General features: G+C 39.5%; 1 protein-coding gene across 1 annotated transcript; it reads left to right on the forward strand.

Annotated features, from left to right (window-relative positions):
* Positions 1 to 691: 691 nt before the first annotated feature.
* On the forward strand, positions 692 to 22,408 carry LOC105303444 (cytochrome P450 2J2). Its single transcript, XM_011377078.2, has 9 exons — positions 692 to 939; positions 5,631 to 5,793; positions 8,367 to 8,516; positions 8,910 to 9,070; positions 11,615 to 11,791; positions 13,640 to 13,781; positions 15,909 to 16,096; positions 18,809 to 18,947; positions 22,225 to 22,408. Exons 1-9 carry the CDS (start codon positions 730 to 732, stop codon positions 22,401 to 22,403), a joined length of 1,509 nt encoding a protein of 502 aa, XP_011375380.1. The 5' UTR covers positions 692 to 729; the 3' UTR covers positions 22,404 to 22,408.
* The last annotated feature ends 2,310 nt before the right edge of the window (positions 22,409 to 24,718 follow it).

Consider the following 24,718-nt stretch of genomic DNA (forward strand, 5'->3'; position numbering starts at 1 on the left):
ACTTCACTTCAGTGTTAATTAAGCACCTATTAAGGACTAAGGTCGGCGCTAGGAGCTTTGATGTAATGCTTTTAAATCCCCAGAATGGTTACAAATACGCGACCTCTTTTAGATGTTCTGCAGACCGGTGGATTCATTTATTCACCACGTATTTGCTATCTAACGTCACTATTTCCTCAACTACAAGATGGGACTAAGAAGAGCGTCTGCCAAATTTTGTCAGAACGAAGAAACTTACTTAAAACCATGAGTGCGCTGCCTGTCATATATAGTAAACACACAAGAAACATCAGGTGCTTCTGCGTCAGGCGCTTCTGATAGCTTGACTGTTTACCAGGTACGGTTCTCAATACGGAGCTCAAATGAGTGTGGAGCTCTACGATGTATTGAAATCATAAATCCAAGAGCCCCAACGGTCTCAGAGAAAGACTTTCCAAGACTCGTGCGGGTTGTCCGGAAAATACAGCGCCTGGCATCTGGCTGGCGGGAAGGGGCGGAGAGGGGCTGAGGAGGGTGGGGGAAGCGTCAAAGGGAGCTGCAGGAATCCAGGCGACCAAAGTGGAAGGACAGGATTAGGCGCTCCCCGGCGAAGGTCAGGGGCAGGACGCCTTGGCGTGAAGGGCGTGGCGTGGCGGGGCGGGGCAGGCCAGCGAGTGCTGCGAGCTCAATAAAGAGAGGCGAGGACTGTCGCCAGTTCAAACCTCAGAAGAGCAGGTGGATGTCCGCGCCATGTTCGCGGCAATGGGGTCCCTAGCGGCGGCCGTCTGGACAGACCTCCATCCCTGCACTCTCCTGCTAGGTGCTGTCCTCTTTCTGGTCCTTGCCCATTTCTTCAAAACACGGCGTCAAAACAACTATCCTCCGGGCCCGCCGCGTCTGCCCATCTTGGGAAACTTCTTCCAACTGAACTTTGAGCAGCCACAGCTGTCGCTTCAGCAGGTAGGAGCGGGTGAAGGTGCTGGGTCGCGTGTTCTATCCCTGACCCGCAGGAAAAGGGCCATCCCGGGGACGGAGGGGCGCGAGGATGGGTTGCCCTAGCGCTAATGCAAATGCCTTCGTAAACCCTTGGTAAAGCCTTGTTTTCCTCAGCGTAAACTGGCATGACTCCACCTGCTCTTTCTCGAGGTGAAATAGTGTTAACTGTACCATTTAACTGTGCTAGACATGTTACATTCTTCAACTTATTTAACTGTGTGCCTTGTTAAATATTATGAGAACATCCTATTGTAATATGATTACCTTGTCCTCTTTAATATTATTATCCTGGAAAAAAACACTATACTTTCTCAGACGTTCCATTTTCCCATTTGTAAAATGATAATACTACCTAAATTCTCACCACTTTCCAACTGAATCGCTCCCACTACCACAGTGACTGAGCCTCTCTTGATTGGCCTTTTCTACCTGAAGTAATCATTTTTAAATATCATCCCTCAATTTAAATTTTCTTAGCGCTTCTGGCTGCTAAGACTCCTCAGCAGAGTTCAGACAGCTTATGGAGCCACATGGAACCCTTATGACTCAGACTCTTGCCATGTCTTTGTAATCATCTCCCATCAGGACACCCTAACTGTGGCCACTCTGAATTCCTTAAAAATTTCTCCAACATCCAACACTTTCTGAAGAATCCTCAACTGGTCTCCTGCTTCTCAGCACAGGTACCTTGCTGAGAGACAACACTGTGCAAGATGGTTGTAAATAAAACAGTGAATGGTCAATATAACACCACTTATAGTAGACATGCTAAAAATATTAGTCCCCCTTTCCCTAGAAATGACTGGAGTACTTTAAACACATTCCTAGAGTCAAGTTGGAGATAGAGAAGGTTTTATCACCTTCTGAGAGAAACACCCAGTTGATAATGCTAACAGGATTAGTCACAGAATTTTAAAGCTAATTTCCTGAAACTGTACCCTTAAGAAATGTGTTGTTTAATTTCCAAGTATTGGGACATTTTCCTGTTTTCTTTCTGGTAATGGTTTCCAGTTTGATTCTATTCTGGTCAGAGGACATACTTTGTATAATTTGAATTTTCTAAAATATGTTAAGGTTGGCTTTATGACCCAAGATACAGTCCCATGCATACTTGAAAAAAATGTGTACTAGTTTTGTGTGGAGCAGGTCCAGGCCTCTAACCCTGGCGTTGTTCAAGCCATCCGTATTCTGCTTTCACTGGGCAGTGTTCTAATACGTCAGTTAGACCTTATTGGATGATCATGTTATCTAATTCTTCTGTACCCTTGTTGACTTCTTATCTACTAATTCTATCGCTTATTAGGAGAGTCATGTTGAAGTCTCCAACTACAATTACACATTTGTCTATTTCTCTAGTCGATATTGGTAGTTTTTCCTTATGTATTTGGCAGCTCTTTCTTTTGATGCATACACATTAAAATAGTTATGTCATCTTGGTGAATTGACTCTTTAATTATTATATAATGTCCCTCTTTATCCCTGATGATTTTCTTTGCCTGAACTTTACTTTATCTGGTATAATATAGCCATGTCAGCTCTCTTTTGATTAGTGTTTACATGGTGTATGCTTCTCCATTCTTACCTTAGCCAGCTTATATCGTTATATTTGAAATGAGTTCTTATAAATAGCATATAAATGGGTCATTTTTAAAATTCTGCTATTCTCTTTTAATTGGTGAATTTAGATGTAATTATATGTTGAGATAAGTCTGACATTGTATTATTTGTTTTCTATTTTTCTTTGTTTTTTTTATTCTTGTTTCTCAATTCCTGTCTTTCTGTGGGCCACTTGAACATATCTTAAGAATTCAATTTTAACTTAGTGTTTTTGAGTATCTCTTTGTATTTTGTTTTAAGTGGTTGCTCTAAAGATTGCAATATGCATATACAGCTCTTTGTCTACTAGTTTGAACATTTTACCCCACCGAGTAGAATATAGATATCTTATGACTATTTAGGTCCCTTTATTCTCTCCACTTTATAATATAAATGTCTTAAATATTATCTCTACAACATAAAGAATTATGTCAGACAATATTATAATTTTGCTTTTAACTGTCAAACACAATTTTTTTAACTCAAGAGGAAAAGAATAGTCTATTATATTTACCCATTTGTTTACCCTTTCTGTTACTCTTTCTTCATTTCCAGTGTTCCAGGTTTTCTACCTTTGTCATTCCTTTCTATCTGAAAAACTTTATTAAGCCATTCTTTTAGAGCTGGTCTGCTGGCAAAAATATTCTCTTAGCTTTCCTTCATTTAACAATGCCTGTTTCACCTCCATTTTCTGAAGTACATTTTCACTGGATATAGAATTCTACATAGACAATTTTTTTCAGTCTACATTTTAAGATGTTGTACTAGTTATTTCTGGCCTCTGTAGTTTATGATCAGAAATCTGTTGTCATTTAAATTGATTTTTCCCATAAGCAATGAGTTATTTCTCTCTGCCTGCTTTCAGGAACTTTTCTTTGTTTTTAGTTTTTAGAGATTTGATTATGATATGTCTTTATGTTGGATTCTTTGGGTTTATTGGGTTGACTCAATCTAGATCTGTAAGTTTGTCTATCACCAAATTCGAGATGTTTTCGGCCATTTCTTCAACTTTTTTTCAACTTTACATGTATTTTCTTCTCCTCTGGGACTCTTGGACACTGGTGGCACAAATGTTAGATCTTTCATTATACTAACATAGGTCTCTGAGTCTCAGTTTTTGTTCTTTTTCAATCTATTGTCTCCGTGTTGTTCAGATTGGATACTTTCTATTGATCTGTATTCAATTACTAATCTGCAGTTGAGATTAATCTGAGTTTTTGTTTAGGTTATTTTATATTTCAGCTCTAAAATGTCTCTTTGGTTCTTAAATCCATTTTCTGTTTCTGTGTTAACAATTTCTATTTTTGAAATTTTTTTCAAGAGTGTAATTGTTCGTCAAAACATTGGCATTCAGCAAGATGAAATTAAAGATCTAGTTCATTAATATGGACCCGTCCCCTGCCATTTCTTAAAAGCAAAGACATATACTTTAGAGGCAGATCAATTTGAGATAGATCCTTGGCTCTGCCTTTTCTAACAAGATAGGGCATACTGGGCCAGAGATGAATGGAACAAAGATTGATGGAAGACTCTGGGCCAAATGAACAATGGAGAAATTGAATTCAGGCTCAGTTTTTCATGTGAGAGTAGGATGGTGGAATGAGACTAAATCCACTGTATTTACTCTGATGGGGGTCACGGGGTCCAGGGCACTAAGGGCGACATGGGTGTGCATGGAAATCAGGGAGGAGGGGCCACAGACACCTGGGGGAAATGGAACCCTTCTATTTGATTCACTGCCTGCAGCTAGGAACAGCCCAGTAGACAAAAGGAAAAGGCCAGGTCTTCTGAGAGTTGTCTCTTGAACAGACAGATCAGGATTGAATTGGTGACCATTCACTGTCATATATCCCATCTTGCACATATGTGCACCTTTGTGCATGCTCATGACATACCCACACACTCTTCCATTCTCTACTCCCTGCCCCTGTCTCATTCTCACTTTCACTCTAACTCCCACTAAATTCTAAGGTCCTGGCGCCATCTCAGGTTCATGTTCTTGCCCTCGAATCTTACATAATTCCTGACAAATCTCCTCCACTACTCAGTAGCTTTTGTCACCTTGGCTGTTACTTTGGCTACGACTCATTTTCCTTTTCTGAAAGATGAAGAAAATCATTATTACTGGAGGGTGTCTGTGAGATTAAATAAGATAAAATGTAAAGGATGCTTCATATGATACCTAGTGAACGTGGCCATCTGTGACCATGAGTGCCTTCCTCCCACACATTCGGGTGCTCTGGTCTTCTCTGTCGCCATGAGCACGCATCTGCATTCCTTTGCACACAGAGCCCGTTCATTCCTCAGAGACTTGAATGACTGTGTGCCAGTTACCAGAAAACAAAGTGCCTTTCACACTGCTGCTCTCATTATTCCTTACAGAACCCTTAAGGGAAGCATCATTTTCTCCCTTTTATAGCTGAAGAGCTGTCTTTAAAAAAAGTGAAACAACTTTCTCAAGAGCCCACAGCTAGTGAATCATAGAGCTAAAATTTGCACACAGCTCCAGAGCTAGAGTGCTTTTCTCCACATCTGGCCCAAGCCCTATAATGAATTTTCGATCTTCTAGCACATGTCAAGGGAGGGGACATTCTCTTTTTGTTAAACAGATATGATTTACTAAGTAGTCCATGCTTGCTACACTAGACTTACATTAAACAGATCTCAACCTTCTCATGGTCAGTTACATGTGCTGAATTTTCTCCCTTCACTAAACTCTAAGATGCTTGAGGTTAAAGACCTTGTTTATTTTATTATAGTTATATCTTCATAACTCATTCTTAGGACAATGGTAGATGTTTACTCAATTCATATAGGTTGACTATGCGGATGAATGTTTTATAAGGTATGTTCACATCCTACAGTAAATCAAATGCAAGTCTTATGGAGAGGAGAAAAGGAAACAGGGAGAAACATTTCCAACAGACCGAGAAGTTCTCACACACGCATGCACACACATACTGCCCTCGATACAAGCTCCCCTGGCTGTGCACACTTTTTTCTTTCCTGGACACAGAGATATATGTATATTCAACTATGACTATTTAACTATTTTTCAGTATGTAAAGAAATATGGGAATGTTATGAGACTGGAATTTGGTTACACATCTTCGGTTATTGTAACTGGATTGCCCTTAATCAAAGAAGCCCTTGTCCACAAGGAACAAAACTTTGTGAACCGCCCCATAATGCCTGTTCGAGAACGTATCTTTAAGAACTGTGGTAAGTTTCTTGACCGATGTAAGATGTGTATGTTTAATATTCTTAAGATCTATTAAAGGTGCCTCCGTGACTGTAATTCCCAACACTTCCCAGAGACCAAACCCAATATAAAATCTTGATGGATGTTCACACTTCCCTATTGAAGGCACTCTCTCAAAGGATTTGGCAGGGTCAACCCTAATGTCAGGGATTTGGGAAAAGCTGCATCTGCTGCATGAACTCATTCCAGATGCTTTGGTAAGCAAGTAACCCATCATTCGATGATAGCGGAGAAAGAGGCGATATATTCACTCTTACTGGTTTCCCATTCCAAATCTCTTCCTGCAGGAAAATTGACATGAATCTGCTTCTGCTGCTTATGTAATTCCTTCTTCTTGCCTCTAGTTCTTTATGCTTTATCATTAAGGCTGTTTCATACAAGGTATCTTGAGCCTTCTAGTCTATGTTAGAACAGTTTAGCATGAATACATTAAATTATCATTAACTAAACTTAAACATTTAAAAATCTAAATGAAAAACTCAAGTCTATTACTCTATTAAAGCATTTTTTTCAGGTGCTTCCTGATTCCTCTTTGAAATATTTTATCCATTAACTCTATATCCATTTACTGTATTTATTATCTGCCATATGAAGTGCAGTGCTATGCATCGATGATATAACAGTGAATAGAACAAATCAAACTATTCTATGTCCTTAGGTAAGATATTTTGTTCAGAGAGAAAAACATTATCAATTAACTATAATAATTTAAAGCCTTAGTATTATGAAGATAAGTGCAGGATGCATCTACTAGAAGTATCTATTCTAGTCCTGAGATTCAGGAAAAAACTAAAGTAAGTAAGTAAATGACAATTTAATAAAGTGAAGGAGCAATCAGACAGAGTGAATAGAATATAAAAAGTCTCTGAGGTGGGAAGAAGGACAGTGAACTTGAGGAATTAAAAAAAGTGGCCAATGTGGCAAGGACAGAGATCAAATGGAGATGAAACTGCTAAGCTTGGCCAGGAATAGTTCATGCAAATATTTGTTAAGGATGTTCGTTTTTCTTAATAACAATGAAGCTCTTGAATGGTTCTCAGTAAAGAAAGGAATCATCATATTTATACTGTATATTTTAAAAACTTATTTTGGCTGCTCTGGAGAGAATGGAATAAAGGAAGCAAGAGACTATTGTAGCATTTTAGGTTAAAGAAAGGTATAGCTTGGGCTAGGGTTAAGGGACAAGAAATGACAATATAGTAGGTTAAAGTAGGACAGTGGTAGTGAAGGTACATGGATTTAAGATATTCAGAAGGTAAATCCAATAAGACATGGTGACCTAGATGGAGGGAGGATGAAGTGTTGAGGTAGACACCCAAATGAGTAGATGATGGAAAGAAGGAACACTCGGAGGAGGACAAAGTGTTTGGTTTGGCTTAGGTGGGGAGTTGTATGTAGAAAAGCATGAATTCAATCATGGATATGCTGAGTTTGAAATGCCTTTAAGTTAGCAAAATCAAGCAGACAGTTGTATATATGTGTCTGGAGCTCAGGGACAGAAATAGATGGTCATTATTAATATTATTTAAAATTTTAGGAGTTGATGAGATTTCCAAGAAATGGAGTATAGGATGAGAATAGAAGGCCTTACATTGAAGAATTCCTTCATTTCAGAGTTTGGTAGAAGAAGGTGAATGAGCGAAAGATATGAGAAGTTCTCTGCTGTAGGAAGAAAATCTGGAGAGTGTGGTATCCTGAGTATTGTTGAAAGAATTTCAAGAAAAAAAAGTGTCTCATGTTCCTGAAAGACTAAGTAAGATGAGGTTGAAAAGTATCCCTGGATTTTACAGCAAGAAAGGCCATTTCATTGAGACAGTGGAGGCCAAACCCAGATATTAAAAGGAGCTGAAGGGTGCTCTAGAAATGAAGAAATGAAAGGAGCGTAGACTTACCTGTGTTATAAAACAAATGATGGTCTGTCGAACACACCAAGATGGTTTTTTTTGACTCTGCCTGCATGGAATATTCATTCTTCGTTTTCTTCAGTCATTTCTTCCTCTATTAGGAACCAGCTTAGATAGGACCTCTCCTGTGACTTTAAAAGCCTTACCTCTTAATCCATTAGTATGAATATGAGTGCATACTAACAAGTGTCTTACATATGAGTGCATTCTTAGTACATAGCATAATATAAATATTTAAATATTCCTTATGTCACTAGTAATCTAAGTATGGGCTTTGGAGTCACGCATACCTGAACTTGAATGCCTGCCTGTTCAGTGGCTTATTAACTCTGCGACCTTGCAAAGTTTATTTTATTCCTGTGCCTCAGTTTTCTCATCAGCAAAATGGAAAGGGGGTAATAATTGTATCAACCTCAGAGAGTTTCTGTGACTACTAAATTACATAATGCATAAAAAATACTAAAGTGCTTGGCATTGCAAGTAGTCAGTACATGCTAGTGATTGTATCCATTGCTTTAGGATTATTTCTCTGAATAGTTTTCAAATGCCTAATGCCCTTATCCATCCCTTTATTTGATACACGTCCATTTGTTGGCTTTCTTTTTATAATGTTGCTTTCTTTTTCCCAGGATTGATTATGTCCAATGGCCAGGTATGGAAGGAACAAAGAAGGTTCGCCCTGACAACACTGAGGAATTTTGGTTTAGGAAAGAAGAGCTTAGAGGAACGCATGCAAGAGGAGGCCTACCACCTCACCCAGGCAATAGAAGAGGAAAATGGTGAGTATTTCTTAGGACAAGTGTAAGAGACTGTGGCTCATTCATTCACTGAACAGATACTCATTGATTACTTTTAATGCCTATCATGTGCCCAGCACTGTGTTAGGCCTTGAGGATATAAATGTAAACAACTAACCAGAACTCTGCCCTCATGAAGTTCTCAAATTAGGCACAAGAAGACAGGCATTATATACATTATTGATTTTAAACCCTGGTCATTAGTTTGACTTCCCAGGCATTGACTGACAACCTGCTGGATGTCATACCCCGTGTACAGTGCTGTGACCAGAGTCTCAGATGTTTCTGTACTTGGTATGTCATTTGTCATATAGACCCTCAGTAGAGAACAGAAACAAACCAATCTGAAAGATTCATCTTTTCTTTCACCTCCAGGACAGCCTTTTAACCCACATTTGAAGATCAACAATGCAGTTTCCAATATTATTTGCTCCATCACTTTTGGGGAGCGCTTTGAGTACCAGGATTATCAGTTCCAAGAAATGCTGAAGATGCTAGATGAGCTCACACATCTGGAGGCGTCAGGGTGGTGCCATGTAAGGAGTTCTTTTTTTATACCTTGATTAAGGATATTGGGTCTGATGTCAGACACAGATGGGTTTTTTTAAGCTAAAATATAACCTTTTAAAATTGACTTCAACACAAACTTACTTGAATTCAATCTGTGATTCTAGTGTTTTTGATAATAAATATTATATAGTAAATGTTTTACTACATAAAAAGAACATTTCTAACAGTCATGTAAAGCCATAAACTTTGCATTGCATACATCTTTATTTCTATGTTATTTTATTTTAAAAGCATAATAGTGTCATTGCCTTTGAACCTCTCCTCTCCATGTCCCTCCTTAACCCAGCCATCTCTCTCCTCCCTCAGAAGTACTCTTCTGTGCTTGGTTTCTCCTTTGGCAGATTGTTAGGAGATTCATCCTGTGTTAGTTGCTCTTTTAAAAAAAATTCTGAATAGTACTCCATTTTATGAATATGCCATTGTTTGTTACTCTATTCTCTGTTGATGGACATTTGGGTTGTTTCCAGGTTTTGGATGTTATGAATAAAGCTGCCATGAACATTCTAATACAATTGTGCATGTAGCCACATCCACTCATTTCTCTTGATTGTGTGTGTGTGACACACACACATACATACCTAGACATAAAAGATGTCTAGAGGTTTCCAAAGTGGTTCCACTATTTACATGTCTGTCAACAGGAATTTATCAGTATCCTAATTTCGTAGAATAAAAATACTTGGGGTTCAAACCTCACCCCTTACTTTGCAGCCCTGCACTCCATTTTTGTCCCTTGAGGCTTATAAGTCTGTCAAAAACTATTCAGCTTCTTGGTCTCTCAGCCACTTTTCTAGATTTGGAAGACAATTTTGGGAAAAATTGGCCCCAAGTGTTGAGGTCACTTGTCTGGTATCTAGAAGTGGATTTATTTTTATTTACACCTGCCAAGCATCCTTGCCTAGAGCTTTATGGATCCATCACACCAAAATGGGTAAAGCAGTTAGCATGATTACTGGCACATGAAAAGGACATAATGAATGTGAGCAATTATTATTATTGCCAAAGTTATTTTTTAAGTCCTTGTTCTCACTTCTAGTCATGGTAGTCCCCAGTTCAGTAGTTCCATTTTTGTCCTTCCTATTAAGACAGAATCTAGGAAGTCATGAGAGTTCAGTGGGTACCCAGCTGACTCTCCCCAGGGAAAAAAATTCCTGGAGGGTAGTAAGGGGCAGTAGAGTAAGGGTAATAAGCATTTCTTGGAGTCCCAAAATAGACCAGGCACTTTGATGGACAGCTAAACATACTTTATCTCAATTAACTTTCACAACAATCCTTTAAAGAAATAAAGCATCATGACGTGTGCAGGCAGATATGGGAGTGTGTAAGCAAGTCCAGATAGTGGTCCATTGGCTCTGTGTTAAGTATTTAATGGATCCCACGTCATTTGGTCACCAGAATAACTCTGGGTCCCCATTGGCAGATAGTTATACTAAGGGGTAACAATTTACATCATCATCATCATCATCATCATCATCATCATCATTATTTCCAAAGTATTATAGCTAGAAAGCAGCAGACCTAATAGCCAAACACATGTCATGTCTTAAGTCTAGGTGATATACCATTATGTTATGCTATCTGTTTTCTACCAGATATTATTAGAGAAAATACATTCAAAACTACTTTATTTCGGTAACAATGTCTCACCCACATGGAGATGCCCCCATAGTGGAGACAGGCAAATACATATATGTGTTTAATAAATATATATATAAAACACATCTATATACATATATACATACATATATATCACATAAACATATATACACACGATAATGATAATTGCCATGAAGGAAAATAAAACAAGATAAGGGAATGGAAAGAGAGTGGCGAGGATGCTGCCACTTACAGGATCATCAAGTAAGACTGTTCCAAGTAGATGACATTTAAGCAGCATTAGTGAAGTGAGGTGCTGGAACTCCAGATTTCAGAGGAAGAACGTTCTAGATGGAAGGAATAACAAATGTGAAGTCCTCAACAAGGACATTCTTGGTGTCATTACAGAAGTAATGGGTCTAGACTGGAGAAAGTAAGATGACAGAGAGTGATAGCAAAGGATACGACAGGTGGGTGCAGGAGCCAGTTCACAGAGAGTTTATATACCCAGAGAACGATGCAGAAGTTTGTCTGCATGTCATGGGAAGTCATTGAAGAATTGAGAACCAAAAATTGCAATGTTCTGATTAAACTGTTACATGCTCACTTCTGGCAAATAGCCTGGGAATGGGGTTAAGAAATCGAACAGAGGCTGTTACAGCATCTAGATAAGAAAAGGTAGTTTGTGCTAAGATGGCAAAGCAGTTGGGGTGGCGAAAGGTGGTCTAAAACTGGACATATTTGGGATGGAGTGCTGAAATGCTTTGCTGGAGGGATGAAAAGAGGGACGAGAGAAAAGAGTCAAGATCTAAGTGTAAGCAAACAAGAGCTAGAATAAAACGTTTCTGTTGTCTTAAAAAGTGGAAAACTGGCACCCTATTGTCTCTGTGATTGTTTTGTTTTTTCTCGATTAGTTTTACAATATCTTTCCAAGGATAATGAAATTCCTTCCTGGACCTCACCAAACAGTTTTTAGCAATTGGGAGAAACTGAAATTGTTTATTGCCTGTGCAATTGAAAACCACAAGAGAGATTTTGATCCTGCCCAAACAAGAGACTTTATTGATGCATACCTCAAGGAAATAGAAAAGGTGAGGAAACCAAAGTTGTTACCTGTGTTTTGTCTTTAAAGAACAAATGGGGATGTACTCATTTCCTATTGATGCTGTACAAATTAACCTAGTGGCTTACAGCAACACACATTTATTCTCTTACAGCTCTGCAGATCAGAAGTCTGAAAGCAGTTGGACTGGGCTAAAGTCAATGTGTTTGTAGGGCTGGCTCTTTTGAAAGCTGTATGGGAGAATCTGTTTCTTTCCCTTTCCTAGCTTCCAGAGGATATTGAATTGTTTGGCTCATGGCTCCTTCCTGCATCTTCAAAGTCATTCATGTAGCATCTTCTCTGTTACCATCCTTACATCTTCTCTTTACGACCCTCTTCCCTCTTGTGATTGTAGTGGGCCCACTGGGATTTTTCAAGATAATCTTCCCATCTCGAGATCCTTAACTTAGTCATATCTATAAAGTCCCCTTTCCTATGTAACATCCACAAGATCCAGAGATTAGACATGGACATCTTTGTGGGTCTTTATTCAACCTATCACAGGGAAGTAAACATAGAAGCAGTATTTCATAGAGTAGAAGAGTAGCATTAAGCCAGGATGGATGAGGCAATTAGAAATAAAGGTAGGGATTCCATGGTATTTGGCTTGAGGCTTTGGGAATGCCCAAATACTGCCTTTTATACTTCTATTCTCTACCCTCTATCCATACCTGAAGGAGCTATATGAAAGAGCTATATGAAGGAGCTATCAGAAAAAGGAAAAATAAGAACTGAGCCTCAAAGCATTGTCTCATTATTAGTTGGAACTGTGCCCAGTTACCTACTCTTTCCCTCAGTCCCCAGAGTAGAGTGCAAATAAAGCTGAACTGGATGCCTGAGTTTATCTTCAAGGCCTGAGTGGGACCCCATATGATCCACTTTCCAAAGTTATAGGGAAAAACAGGGTAGGGGAAAGCCTAATTGGATGTGTAGCTTATAACACAATAACCCTTCTGATTAATATATATCACTGCATCAGTGTCATAATTTTTGACTCATCACCTTATCTCTTCCTACTGTGGAAGTTGGCGGGATGATAGGTTTCTTTCTCATCTCCTCTCTTACTTCACCTTATTGTCATAATATTAATAGAAGCATTGATTTCTTCTCAGAGGAGACTTCACTTGCTATATGGTGTACAGGTATGGAACCACGGATTAAGAGGAACGTTGACAAATTGAAGCTTGTAGAGGAAGGTGGTAAAGATGATGAAATGCCATGAGGAATGGTTGATGGAAGTAGAGAGGTTTCACCTGGAAGGAAAAGATTAACTGAGAGATATTAAAATTATTGTACATAAGAGGAATTCAGTTTTTTCTTTATAGTATCAGTATAAATGTTTGTTGAGTATTTGCTGTGTGCCCTTTGCATCTTACATGATTCATCTTTGATTCATCAAAGATTACATAATGTCATCTTTGGGGGTGTGTTTTGTTATTCCTATTTTATAAAACAGGAAACTGAAGCACAGAGAGGTTAAGTAACTTGCCCTGGGTCACAGAGATAGTGAACGTTGTGGCTAAAATTGGAACCCAAATCTAGCTCTCTACTGTACTAATAGCTTCTTTCCACTGTACTAATAGCCTCTCCAAAATTATAGGCATAAAAATTAGTTATCTTGATTTTCATCCACCCAAACTAACAAAAGCTTCTAGCGCTTGGGGCAGGACAGTGCTAATGATATTGCTGCAATAAGACTCTGCCTCCTAAGGAGACTGAAGGCAAAGCCCGTTTCTCCTAGGGATCGTTCCTTCCACATTCTCTCCCTAGGATGAAGCGCCTGTGTGGTGGCAACCAAGAACCCTCTGAATAAACTAATAAACTTGGTGTTTTCTAGCATAAGGGCAATACTACTACAAGTTTTCATGAGGAAAATCTCATCATCTGTACCCTAGACCTCTTCTTTGCTGGAACGGAGACAACTTCGACTACTCTGCGCTGGGGTCTGCTTTACATGGCCCTCTATCCAGAAATCCAAGGTGAGCATGTCAGTGGGTATGCCTAGGCCAGGACAGAATGGTGCCACCTGGAACATGCTGCACCAGAGCTGAGAGCAGAAGATAGCATGGTAGAATGGAAAGATGGGTAGGATGGTCGTGAGGCAACATGGACTTGAGAAGGAGCACGTTCTTCAGTTTTTCGGGATTGTGATGGATCCGAGAGTCCCTGGCCTCAAAAAATTCAGAGTCTAGTGAGGAAAATGGTGAAGTTAATTGACATTGTAGTGGGTTCCAGGAAAGAGTTGCAGTCTCACATGAATTCTGGTCCTAGGGGAGGTTTGATGTCAGACAATACAGAGAGAGAGAGAGAGAAAGAAGAAAGAAAGAAAGAAATCTGGTCCTAGCCTTCCGTCCTTTTAAGCACTGTCTTCTGTTGCCCTTTTCAAAATCCTTAGTCTGGTATATCGCACGCTCTGACATGCCTCTTTCTGCTTGTGCAGCCTCAACTCCACCCACCCTATGTGATAGCCCCATTAAATTACATGTTGTTTGCTTCGCACTGTCATTATTTATGCTTCTGCTCTTCCCTCTACAAGAATGTATTTCCTTAATGGCTCTAAATGGTAAACCACTAGCTCTGTTTGAAGAATCTGCTAAATACTACCTCTAACAAGGTGTCTCCCCACTCCTCTAGGAAATTAAGCACTTTCTCCCTCTAGAGAAGACCTAATGCACCTATATTAGGTGCCTATTACACATTATTTATACATCTTCCCCAGAGACTGTATATCTTCCCCATTCAGTGACAGTGGCTGTTATAATTTTTTTTCTTTCTCCAGGTCCCAGAATCTGTCATGATATGGTTTTTTAAACTATGGGTAATCATTTATTAACAGGACATAAAATCAATTTAGTGGATCAAGACCAACTTTTTTCCTAAAATAAAAATAGAATAGATCAGAATGCTTCTCATGTACTAAGGATAAGTTTGTTCATTAAACTTTACTCATATTTATATGGTTTATATGTGTGTATATATATGTTTTACATATGTATATATATATATATATTTATTTATGTTTATGTATCCTGAATCTTAATGTAAAATGCCTTTATGACTGTGAATTACAATTTTAAAAAGTTTAAAAGCTTCCTAGTTGTAATATAGACTTGATTTCTATAATAAAGGCTCCTAAAAAATAATGGCTTAAGATGATAAAAGTTTACACCCATGTTCATAGCAGCTTTATTCACAGTAGCCAAGAGGTGGAAGTAACCAAAATATCCATTGATGGTCAAATAGATAAAGAAAATGTGCACTATAATAGAATATCATTCAGCCTTAAAAAGGAAGGAAATTCTAACACATGCTACAATATGAATGAACCTTGAAGACGTTATGCTAAGTGAAATAAGCCAGACACAAAAGGACTAATACTGTATGATTCCACTTATATGAAGTATCGGATAGTCAAATTCATAGAAACATCAAGTAGAAGGGTCATTGCCAGAGGCTGGGGAATATGGGGAAATGAAAAGTTATTATTTAATGAATGTAGAATTTCAGTTTTACATGATAAAAAAGTTCTGCAGATTGGTTACATAATAATGTGAATATACTTAACTATTAAACTGTATACTTTAAAAAAGTTAACCTGCTAAATTTATGTTATGTGTATCTTATCACTATTAAAATTTTTTTAAACAGACAGCAAAAATAAGAAGATAGAAGTTTATTTCTCACTCAGGTCAAAAATTTAAATGGGCTCTGCAGAGTCCAGTTTAAATTTTTGACCTGAGAAATAACTTTTTTTAAGTGTACAGTTTAATAGTGTTTAAGTGTACTCACATTATTATGCAGTCAATCTGCAGAACGTTTTTATCATGCAAATCTGAACAATGCATTGCTCTGTTATGTCTAAAATGATGCCCTTGTTGGCACTCTCAAAGATGGCTTCTCACTAAGGCTGTTTTTCCACTGACAGAAAGGGAAGAAGGGGAAGGAAGCACACACCCTTTCTTTAAGGGCCCGTTCCAAGGATAATGAGTGTGTAGAGCCGACTGTAATTTTAGCCATTTCCATTCTGTTATTCCATTCCTTAGCTTAACCAGGCTCGAGGAAAGTTGTAGAATAATAGAATAACAGAACTTTCTCTTCTTTTCCAGAAAAAGTACAAGCTGAGATCGACAGAGTGATTGGCCAGTCACAGCAGCCAAGCACAGCTGCTCGAGAGTCCATGCCCTACACCAATGCCGTCATCCATGAGGTGCAGAGAATGGGAGATATCATCCCCTTGAATGTACCCAGGGAAGCGACAGCTGATACCACTCTGGGTGGATACCACCTACGCAAGGTAAGTGGGGATTCTCAGCCTCAGATCTTCAAGCTCATCTTTTTAACAGTACAAATCTGAACTTGAAAAGTAACATGGTATCCTTGTCCTAGTGAATCACTTAAATGGGGAGAGAGCCATGTGTAATACTAGTTTTTTTCCTCCTTGTGTGGCCTTTAGAACAGTAGTTCAGCTAGATATTAATAGTTATGGAGGGGAAGGGGAATCTTAGGTTAAATATGTTTAGGCAAAGATTGGCTTTTCTTTGCTGTGGGATTTCTCGGTGTTTTTGCTATTAATGTGTATTGTGAATCTTTGTGAAGATACAGCAGACAGCAGTTCTTAGTTAGACTTTGCCATGGAATTTTTTTCTTTGCCTTGATAGAGCATCTTACAGGGCTAGGGACCTGCCAGAATTTGAAAATAAATCTGTTTCACGATCTTGGGGTTATAAAATATTAAAATATGAAGGGACAATTGAGACCACCTGGGCCAACATCACATCAGTGCTGGTGTTTCTCACATACTATCCCCACAGGTATTTTTCTAGCTTTTACTTACAGCCCTGGGATGGAACTATCTCGTAAGAAACCAATCCAAGGAGAGAAAGGAACCAACGCTTATTAAGCAATATTATGTGCCATAGACTACATAGGTTCTTTCAAAATGTCTTAATTAGTCCTCAGAGTGTCATTTCTATTTTATAAATTGAGAAATAAAGGCTCAGAGCGATTCAGCTTGCATAAGATCTCTCAACTACAGAGTGACAAGAACTGAGTTCCAGATTACCAGGCTCATCTTTTTTTGAACTACACCATGTTCTCTACACAGGAGTTACTTTACTTTGACTTTAAAAGAGTCTTCTTGCAATTGTTCTCAGTTGGTCCATTTCAAGTCCATGTCCTCAACAAAGGAAATTCCTATCTCTAGAGGCCCAAGGGTCTCATGATCTAAGCACACAGCTCTCCTGTGTCCCCTAGTGTCCTCTCTGTACACTGCATATTTACATTTCCCGCACTTTCTCATTACCCACGTGGCCAGCCCCTGTGGATCCATTCCAGTTTGTCTGTTTCTCTGCATGTGTCATACTTGGAGACGATCTCAAGAGGCAGAACCAGAGGTGCTGTCAGCATTTTTCTAGCAATTCATTTAGCTCCAGAGAATCAGTGCAGCTCACTCATTCTACCTCTGATTTTTAACTTCGACTTTAATACTCATGCTGGGAACTAAGAGATCTAATTGACTATGTTGTAGAAGCTAGGAGCCATGGCTTTCATGTCAAATAAACCTAGTTCAAATCATGACTCTGCCTCCTCCCATTATGTGACTCTGGGCACATTATTTAACCTCTCAGAGCTTCGATTTTTTTTATTTGCGAAATGCATTTAAACCTCCCTTACAGATGGAGATAAAATAAGGTCGGACGTGTAGAACATTTAATCTAGTACTAAATATAGAAAGTGCTTTAAATAGCAGTTATTATTTTTTATTAATTCAACAAATGTTCGTTAAGCACCTAAAATGCTCAAGTCGAGAAAGAAACCAGGATAACTCCCCAAGGGAAAAAATTCATTGGTTTCTATAAAGAGGAAGGCTGGCCAGAATGGGGAGTAAGAGCAGGAGTGGTCACAGAAGGCTTTCAAGGTAAGCGAGGTTGGAGCTGCGGATAACAGAATGGTTAAGAGTTAGCTCAGTGACAAAATAAGGAGGAAACATATTCCAGACACTGTAAACAACATTTAAAAAGGCATGGAAATGAGTGGTCACATAGCATGTTTGAAAAACCGAGAGAGAGCCAATGTAATGGAAGTGCAGGCAGAGAGAGTGTGGCCCAGACAGGGGTCAGACAATGGGTCGATCGGTCACCTAAGAGTGATGGGAAGCTATTGAAGGGTATCAAGTTCAAGGTGTGGGTGCGTGGGTAGATGAGTGTGACATGATTAAATCATGTTCAAGGCTCACTCTGCTTTCAGAGTGTGGAACAGATTGAAAGGTGACAGAGAGGATATGAGGCATAGTTAGCTAACTATTATAGGAGTATTGACAAGCAGGGTGGTAACCTGGACTAAGATGGCAACTGTGGACATAGAATGGAGGTGACAGAATCAAAAGAAATTTAAAGTAAAAACCAGCCTCACTGAAGGATTAAGTAAAGGCACAATGAGTGAAAGAGAAGCTTTAAGGAGAACTCTTGGGTTTCTTCCTGTATAAGTGTATAGACAGTGGCTTTTTTTATTGATCAACCTGATTCTATTATTAAACCTCTTGTGCAGTGTAGTAGACAGTGGAGGAGAAAAAAAAATGGGAGAAATGGGTCCATAAGAAGTCTTATACTTAGGTAAAGCTGCTGTAGTTATCACTTCACTGAACAGCCAGGTTGATTTTGGTATAGTACTGACTGGCAGGCTGTTATGTTATTCTCTCACTGATGCATACGTGTCTCCTCCCAAGTCCTACACTGACTTGTCCCTATAAAGAAGATCCATGCCGCAGTCAAGAGTAGCCACACTTCCGTAATAAAATTCCCAGCAGGCAATTCCAGTCCATCATTGTAAGTTATCCCATGGCAAAGAGCAGGGCCTTGGGGGAGGTGTGGTTTGGGCTCAAAAGACAGTGGATTGGAAAGGGTGAGGATATGGTCAAGCCCTGGCTTGGGAGCAGGGGACTGCCACCCTTCTGCATAAGTGTGTCGTGCAGGTCAACCATTGCCTGAGTTTTTGCTGCCTTTTCTAGGGAACCGCGATCCTGACCAATCTGACTGCACTACACAAGGACCCCACAGAGTGGGCTACCCCTGACACATTCAATCCAGAGCATTTTCTGGAGAATGGACAGTTTAAAAAAAGGGAAGCCTTTCTGCCTTTCTCAGTAGGTGAGTTGCGTGTGTGAATCCAGAGTTCCTCTCTAGGCCCTTCCCTGATGAGTGTGTGAATCCAGAGTTCCTCTCTAGGCCCTTCCCTGCTCTTCTCCCTGTCATCTTTTGTTTTCATTAGAATGTCTCCAGAGAGCCCTGCCCAGTGTGAATCTGTGACTGTGCTTTCTCCTCGAGATTCCCTGGGGACAGAAACTCAGATCTCATGCCTCTTGCTCACAAAGAAGACTGGACACTTGCCATGTTTATAGTTTTTAAATGTCCCAAGCTTTTTTTTCACAGAACTAAAAGCCAGTTTAGAATAAGGAGATGAGATGGGGGAAGGAATGGAGCTGCTTGCTTGTCATTATTATCATCAGGAGTGACTCAATGCTATGGCTTGAGTGGATGGGATTCTACTCTATAAGCAGTCCCCAAAGAGGTCCTTTTGCCTTTTATAATTTTAATTATGACTTTAAAATCAAGTTAATATGTTTACATGGTAGACAACTTGAAAGGTATAAGAGGGCACTGTGAAAAAACTCTCGTGTTTCCAAGCTAGCCAGTTCCAAAGGGGTGTTTTAACTCATAACATTGTAAAATGAATAACAAAAATTCTTAGTATATTGCTTAGTATTGACTAAGTTATGTTTCATAAATTATTTTGAGTAATTTCCCGATCCCTTAGTTCTATAAACATTAATCCTGAGTATCTATTATGTGCCAAGCATTCAGCCCTGAGGACATGACAATGAATGAAGCAAGAGGAAAAAAAAAATACTGTTCTCATGGAGCATGTGTTCTAGTGTAACCTTACAATGTTTAAATCACTGTCAACACTTTAAAGGTAACCAGACTGAGGCTTAGAGGGGTTAACTACGGCATTTTTGCATCTCTGGTCTTTTTATACTTTTATTGTTTACATTTTTTTCTTTTTGCATTGACTATGTGTTATTTAGGGAGAAAATAAGTTATTGCACATGCAGGAGAGTTGGTGGTAGTGACTAATGTGGAATGTGTATAGCCCACGTAGGGTGGGAAAGGAATTAGCAAAGGGGAGGGGATGGCAGAAGCTTAGAGTGGGCATCAGTGCATGAGCAAGATGAGGTAGGATCTGCATGGGTTGCTTGAGGCAGTGATGGGAAACAAGTTATATAAACGAGATACTGAGCCAATAAGTAAACATACTGAGGATAATGAGAGGAAGTTACAAATAGGGAAAGGGAGGTAACAGAATGAACTCTGTGTTATTGGATTGGAAAGGGAGGTTATCCCTATGAATTCAGATTTTTATTAGGTAGGCAGGTAAGTAGGTAGATATAGAAATAAATATGGATGTATATACACATTTAAATATATACTCACATTGTATACATACATAGATTCCCCAGCTTTACCCTGGGAGAAATGCCCTGGGAGCAACACCACCTTGGTACCAATGAGCATGTCTAATGCCCAGTTTTTAGTTCCTGGATATCATTATCCACTAAAGGGACTAGGACTTTTGGGAAAATGGTTGATGCCAGGGCTGAGGAAGGGAAAGCATAAGATGAGCTTGAAACATATTTTTGTGCCCCAAAGTAAAGAAATACCAGCTTGAATGGGCATTTACTAGCCAAATCTGGAATATCTTTAGCATCAAAACAAATAACAGATTTTAATCCTTTGAATAAGAATAAGAATCTATGAATTCGTACTGATAAAATGAGTGAATAAGTAAAATGAGGAGGAGAGAAAGAATTTCCTTTAGTAGAATGCTAATAAATGTGGAAGGAATGACGACATTTTAAAACTCACAATTTGGCAGCTACTAGAGTAATAAATAATTTGGCCAAGAAATAGCAATGGAAACTAGCTCAAGGAAGAACATGAGAAACATTTACCAAATAATTAGCCTGTCATCTTCAAAAATGCCAAAGCGATACAAGTTGAAGAGTCACTTGCATGACAGCCAAATGCAATCTGTGATACTAAACTGGGTCCTCAAAAGGACATTATTGGGACAACTGGCAAAACTTGATTGAGATCTGCAGAGAAGATGGTGGTAATTTCCTGACTGGGTGATTATAGTGTGGTTATGTCAAAGAATGTCCTTCTTTGAGGGTATGCATACTGAAGATTTCATGGGTGACGTAGGCAATTTACACTCAAATAACTCAGAAAAGATAAGTTTTTGTATTATTCTTACAACTTTTCTGCACATTTGAAATTTCAGAATTAAAAGCACGATATGGAAAGTATCACAGTAAAGAATTATAATAAATAGAAAGTTATTTTAGTAATGCTACCTCCCAAAAAACTTTATTTAAAGGTAGTCTTTTAAATTGTATTCTGTGTTTTTTTTTAATAATTAACCTGATGAAGTTAAGGATAAGCTGTTTTATAGCTAGAATGTTTATTATTATCCAGAAGATGTGTTAAAATACTTCGTTTTGATGTGTACATTATTAAATTATTTGGATTCGGTATGTAGCTCATATAATATATAAAATAAAGTTCCCATCTTAAATATACACATTTCCACTAATGCCTTAGAGAGGTTACTTAATTTGCCCTGAATCACATGGCTATAAAGTGGGAAGAGTTGAATTGGATCTCTGCCCTTCTGCCTCTGTTTCTGGACTCATACAACAAGGAGTGGGATGTGGCCAGGACAGGGCCAAGCATGAGCCATGGAGTCAAGGATCCAGCCTGGAGCCCCCACATTCGAAGCAAAGGCCTTTCTTGGGGAAGGACTGCCACGTATGTGGACTATTCAAGGTGGGAGGCTGAAGCAGTTCCAATGTAGAGAGCCATCCATGTCAGTGAGGTCCCCAGTCATTAAGGAGGAAAACATGACATAGGAGAAGGATGCTTTGTGCTTTAGAAACTGCTCTGACATTTACTAACTTATACTTTTGGACCATTTACTTTTAAAGACTGAAAAAAGTTAGCATAGAGTTTTGTTTTCCACTTTCATCAGTTGTTTGTTAAATGATTTTTGAGAAGCTTTAGGCTAGACATCCACTTTCTAGGTCAGCCCAGGCCTCTTACTTCTATTGCCCTACAATCTGCACCTTCACCCCTGAGCCTCACTTGCCTGACCCACGAAGGCATATTGGAGTTTGTGAGTCCAGATTTATGTTTTCTGTGCTTTGCTTACTTAAGCCAGGTGGTTGTCAGATTAAATGTTATTCTGTGCAAAAAGCCCCAGGGCCTAGTAGACCCTTCCTTTGTTCAGGTTTTAGGAGATGTGATAGAAGATTTTAGTCCCTGCTGGGCGTCAGCACCAACCTCATCTTATATTTTTGTCTTTCAGGAAAGAGGGCATGCCTTGGAGAACAGTTGGCCAGGACTGAGCTGTTTATTTTTTTCATTTCCCTTTTGCAAAAATTTACTTTTAAGCCCCCAAACAATGAGAAGCTGAGCCTGAAATTCAGATTGGGGCTTACCGTCTCCCCAACCAGCTACCGCATCTGTGCTATTCCTCGGACATAAAGGTGTTGGGGAAGGAGAGGGGACAGGAAAGCAAGAAGAATTAGCATGTCCTCCGAAGACACAGGCGCCTGCTCAGAAGTGAGGGAACAGAATGAAAGGGGCTCTGAGGAAAGACTGTAGGAATTGGACTTAGAGGAAACTGGATCCAAATCCAGCTTTGTTACTTCCTCCAATGTAGCCTTGAGCAAATCATGCATCTTATGATTGACCTTTTCATCCAGGAGATGAAAAGAAGATAATGATTCTTTCTCTAAAGGAATAATTGCTGTAAGAATCACAGGAAATAATGGATTTTAAGTAATTTGGAAACCATAAAGCACAAAATAAAAGTTATAACTGTAATCTGCCTCTTTCCTGCTTCCTTCCTCAGACATGAATATACTTCTGGCCTGTTGAGACAGCTCAGGTCAAAGTCACACCATATGGTTGATAAGAGTTGGAACTGAACCCTAGTGGGGCAGCCGCAGAGGTTCGCCATAAAGACTCTCACACTTGGTAGCATTGTGCAAGCGTTATTTTGCTTCTGCCTCAGAATTGTCCTCTGGGAAGGATACAATTTATGTAACTCTATGAATGAGCTAATATAGCTCCCCTGTGTACACCAGTTTTAGAACTGTAAGGTTTCCAGGTGAGATAGGTGGAGGTGTGGCCAACTCTCCACTCAGCACCCTGTGCTCCCTCCTCCAAGACCATCCTCTACCCTTCTCACTTCTCCCACCCCCATTCTACCAGCACCTTCCTTGTGCAGTGTCCTTGATAGAGACAGGGCTTTTAGCTAATGTCCCTCTCCCACTCGGGCATCTGCCAATTCAGCTCCCCTTATGCCATATTACCCCTTCAGGCAGTCCTTTTGTGGAGATCCAAGATGATTCCAGGCTGGCTGTGCCACAGGGTCCGTACGAAGTCCCACGCATTTGTCATATTATGAGTGTCAGTGCAGTTTCCTCCCCAAAGAACCCTCTCTCCTTAGCTGCTACCACAGTCAACCTCACCAACCTCTTGCCTGTAGGAATTTTCCATCTTCCATGTGGCATTGGTTCTCGGTACCCCATGGACTCTACAAAGCACAGATAAATTCCTTTTGGCTTGAAGCCTCTCACCTGGTGAGGGAAAACTATACCTCCCCTCTTCTTTGTGAGGGATGGGTAAGAAATAAGGAGGACTCTCTTGTCAAAGAAAACCAGGGCTAAACATTTGTAAAGTGGCAGGAACAGATTTTATTCAGGATTATTGCAATATGAGAAAAAAGATTTCGATATAGGGCTGGGCTCAATTCTGAATACAGCAAGGACAAGTTGGGATGTGCAGACAGAGCACAGGGTGGGGCGTTAGGGGATGGAAGTATTTACTTCCAGGAAATATTAGGAGTAAGGGGAGATTCTGGCTAAACCGACTTGGCAGGATTCTTTCTGAAGGCTGGTCAAGGTGATTAGATATTGGGGATGGAGTGGGGAGGGTTCTCTCTAAACTTACTCAACATGATTGTTGCTACAAGTTGCAAGCCTGGTAAGGACAGATACCAAGGTCTTGGCCTAGAGGACTTCGAGGAGCCTGACTAAAGTTTTTTCTAGGAGAGAGTCTTTCTCATTCCTTACCACAAAAGTCTCCTCTCTCTCTTTTCCCATAGTCCTCAACTATTATATACCTTCTATATAGGCAATGGGCTACAAGAGTCACAAAGTTTTCAGCTGCCCTGTGACAAGACTCACATGGGGTTTCAAGTGCCTGACTTTAGAATTGTGGGCTTCACCAGCACTTGGCATGTACTGTTTGACTTGCAGCCTTTGGGACTCCAGCTGAAAAGGAGAAGGGAAGAACCCCATTTCCATATCCTGTTACAAACATAATATCTGGACTCACATAAATGTTAAATATCTCTTCCTGTGTTGAATGAAAGTTTAGAGGAATGACCTGTAGGACACCTCAGAATTTTGCTTTTTCTCAACATCAGCACTGCGAACAGCATGGACAGGACAGGACTATAAATGTAGCAGAGATTGGGCCAAACCTTTACCGACCTGTGACATACTTTATGAAGGATAATTTGCTTTGTTTTAACTTTTACTCCATCGCATGTACACACTGGTATTTCTGCCATTTAGTCTCTGAAAGTAAAATTCTAAATATATTTGTAATGGAAAATGCTCCTTCATTTTATTCTGATTAGTTTTGGATGAATGGAGAGATCCTACAATATGGCTAATACGTTCACATTTTCTTACTTTGTAAAATTGCATTGCCCCAATATTCCCCCAATATCCACATGCTATTGTGGTATCTTCCTAAATGTGGAAAAGCTGAACCTTAGAAATTGT

This window comes from Pteropus vampyrus, unplaced genomic scaffold (assembly GCF_000151845.1).
Source record: "Pteropus vampyrus isolate Shadow unplaced genomic scaffold, Pvam_2.0 Scaffold305, whole genome shotgun sequence".
Lineage (NCBI taxonomy): Eukaryota > Metazoa > Chordata > Mammalia > Chiroptera > Pteropodidae > Pteropus > Pteropus vampyrus.